Source organism: Notothenia coriiceps, unplaced genomic scaffold, assembly GCF_000735185.1.
Source record: "Notothenia coriiceps isolate Sejong01 unplaced genomic scaffold, NC01 NC01_scaffold00024007, whole genome shotgun sequence".
In the NCBI taxonomy this organism is placed as follows: domain Eukaryota; kingdom Metazoa; phylum Chordata; class Actinopteri; order Perciformes; family Nototheniidae; genus Notothenia; species Notothenia coriiceps.
Genome location: NW_011356708.1, coordinates 77 through 3,335, shown reverse-complemented (window position 1 = coordinate 3,335; position 3,259 = coordinate 77). Strand labels below are relative to the sequence as shown.

Here is a 3,259-nt window from a genome sequence, read left to right as displayed (position 1 = left end):
TCTTCATGTCTCTTCTACATCAACATGTGTCCCCTCTTCTTCATGTCTCTTCTACATCAACATGTGTCCCCTCTTCTTCATGTCTCTTCTACATCAACATGTGTCCCCTCTTCTTCATGTCTCTTCTACTTCACATATGTCCCCTCTTCTTCATGTCTCTTCTACATCAACATGTGTCCCCTCTTCTTCATGTCTCTTCTACTTCAACATGTGTCCCCTCTTCTTCATGTCTCTTCTACATCAACATGTGTCCCCTCTTCTTCATGTCTCTTCTACATCAACATGTGTCCCCTCTTCTTCATGTCTCTTCTACATCAACATGTGTCCCCTCTGAAGAGACTCTGAAAGTTTCAGGAACAAAGATTCTCTCTCTTTTTGATCCATTTCTATAAAAACCTGTCTGAAAATGAGCTGATCAGATTTTGGCCACTTTATGATGTCATAACGATGTTTTGTCTTGTGTAACCATCAGCCAATCAGCAACCAAGGTAACCCCCCCCCCCTTTATCACATGAATCTCCTCCTAGAACACCATTGAGTTCTTTGTAACCAAATGTCTCTCAGAGGGGCGTGGGGAGGGGCTCCTTATTTTCATCTAAAGTAACAGACAGAGAATCAGCTCTTTGGAAACAGGGCTGAATCAGAGGGGATTATGGGTAATGCTGCAATGATCTGTTTGGTGTTTCAGCCAATCAGAGAGAGGCTCTGGATATATCTGAGACCTGTGATACATTGATGAAGAACAGTATAACAGGGGACCTTTAAGGCTTCACAGCGGCTGTTTAGTGGGTCACTTTTGAGAAACAAAATTGACAACAGTGGCATTAAACAATTTGTATTTTATCAAAGATTGTCTACTGACTGACCATGGGGCGTAGAACTCCACCAGGATGATGTCTGCATTGTTCACAATCTCATCAAAGTTGTCCTTGGTGAGAACCAGCGTCGCCTCAGGGGGGGGTTTCCAATCTGGCTGCGCCACCTCTTTCACCCGACCCACAATAGCTGCAACAAACGGGCGTTGAACACATTTTAAAAAACGAGGTCAGGTTTTGTTGAAGGGGTATAACGATGCCTAAATTATCCAGATGTCCCTACCCTTCTCTGTCCTCTCTCCATCGTAGTCCACAGCTTCCCCGTTCTTCATGATCTTGAAGGTGGGATAGCCCGACACTTCGAACTTGGTCGCGATTTCATTGGCTACTGTTGCGTCCACTTTGGCGACATGAATCGGAGGGTCATTCTCCTTCAGAGCTTGAGCGATTTTCTCATACTCTGAGGCAAACTGTTTGCAGTGGCCACACCTAAAGGGATAAACAAAGAAGACTTCAATATTGACAGGCATATTGAAAGTGAGCTGCTGTCAGTGTGTGAATAAAGAATGTCCTAACAGACGCACCATGGGGCATAAAACTCCACCAGCACTGTGTCTTTGCCCTCCATGAAAGTGTCAAAGTTTTTGTTGTTGAGAACCGTCACGCCATTCTCTTCCTTCACCTCCGTGTCATCTTCATCATCCTCCTCCTCCTCCTCGTCATCATCACTGTCCTCTTCGTCAGCTTCCTGCTTCTCCTCTGTAACATCTGCCAGCAAACAAGAAGAGGACACAAACTGATTTCAGCCGTGCAAACTTGGCGAGTGCATTCATTTATCAACATGCTTCTTGTTGAAACAGGACAGGTTCAAAAAGATAAGACTAAGAGGGGCAATAAGCCAGAGATCAATGTTTTCTACAATGCGTATGTTCCTATTCCTAGATTAAGAACTATTTATGCATTTAGTTTAGTTTATAAAGATGGTTTTATCATTGTCAGAACAATATACTGTAAGTCATTCAAACTAGCTGCACCTTTACCAGCTTTGATAACACTTTAATTATCAATAATTAAAAAACACATCATATATATTATTCTGAAATGGACCGATCTGCACAATGACTACTTTTGGCACTATATGTTGAGGCCAATACTTTTGTAGTTTTACTTGAGTAACATTTTGACTGCAGGACTTTTATTTGTAACAGAGTATTCCTACACTCTGGTACTTCTACTCTTACTCAAGTACAAGATCGGAGTACTTTTTGATTACATGTAAATTATAATTTAGCTGACGCTTTTCTCCAAAGCGCAAAATCTAATCAGCGCAAAATCAAATCAGTGCAAAAACCATAAAGAATCAAACTCTGAACAACAAGGAAAGTGTAGATATGTTCACTTCAAGCTAGATCATACCATAGTTAGTGCTGGTGAATCAGTTACAAGGCCTAAATGAACTCAACAAGTGCTTCGTTTTTTTCAGCAATAACTTAATTGCCCATGTACAGTAGAAGTAGAAGTACCTCTCCCACCTGTGCATGTAGACAGAGATAACAATGTGTATGCTCCACACCTGCACACAGACACTGCACCAAACCAGACTTTATTAACCTTTTGCATTCACATTATGTTAGTGTTGACCCCCTCAGGCCAGGTACTTTCATGTGTGTAAGGCAGTCCTGTTGTCATTAGCTTACCTGTCCTGTTAGCTAGCGCGCTAACAGAACGAGCAAGGTATCTCACTTAGCTAGCTAGTTAGCAGTCCAATAATTAGCACAGCAGCCACTTCCGTGCTTTGCTTGAATAGCTAATTAAGTTGCAGTTAACACATTAAGATGTTAAATGCTTCACTTACCATCTTCACATCGGCTGAGGGTCGCAAAATGTGCAACGCCGAGCAGCACGAGCAGCAGCAGCACGAGCTTCTTCATGTCCACGGGCAACGGGTTTTAACTCTTCGTCTCAGGCTAATTAACTCAGCTAATAAAAGGGCTAATACGTGTCATCAACACACACACTGCTGCACACACACTCTGTCCTGATCAATACTGACGATAATGTGTGTGTGTGTTTTCATGCAAACTACTTCTGATAACACGAACAACGCCTTCTCCGTCTGCAACTTGTCTGACTTGCCACGCTCTGATTGGTCCGCGTAATCGACCGCCATCCAATCACAATTCGCCACTCAAAAATACGTTGGGTGATTCTATTGGACAGCTCTGTCCCGGATCTATGACATAGTTTTCACACCCATGGTCTTCAGGACTTTTTAATAAACTAATCTTATTTTTCGGAAAATGTCACATTCACAATAACTGGACTGAGTTTTAATGCAGCAATATTACATATTAAAAATAAAAAGGCAATACCAAGTGTGTATTTGATAAATGTTTTATTTCCTTACTTTATATATTATATTATATTTGTATATTTGTTTAACT

The 3,259-nt window shown here is 41.6% G+C and overlaps 1 protein-coding gene across 1 annotated transcript; it reads right to left on the bottom strand.

The window, feature by feature from the left end:
- Window positions 1-790: 790 nt before the first annotated feature.
- Window positions 791-2,942, bottom strand: LOC104954819 (protein disulfide-isomerase A4-like). The gene is made up of 4 exons (XM_010782004.1): window positions 2,671-2,942; window positions 1,400-1,583; window positions 1,099-1,304; window positions 791-1,005 (listed from the first exon to the last, which is right to left on the bottom strand). The coding sequence occupies exons 1-4, from the start codon at window positions 2,744-2,746 to the stop codon at window positions 791-793; spliced, it is 681 nt and encodes a 226-aa protein (XP_010780306.1). The 5' UTR covers window positions 2,747-2,942.
- Window positions 2,943-3,259: the final 317 nt, after the last annotated feature.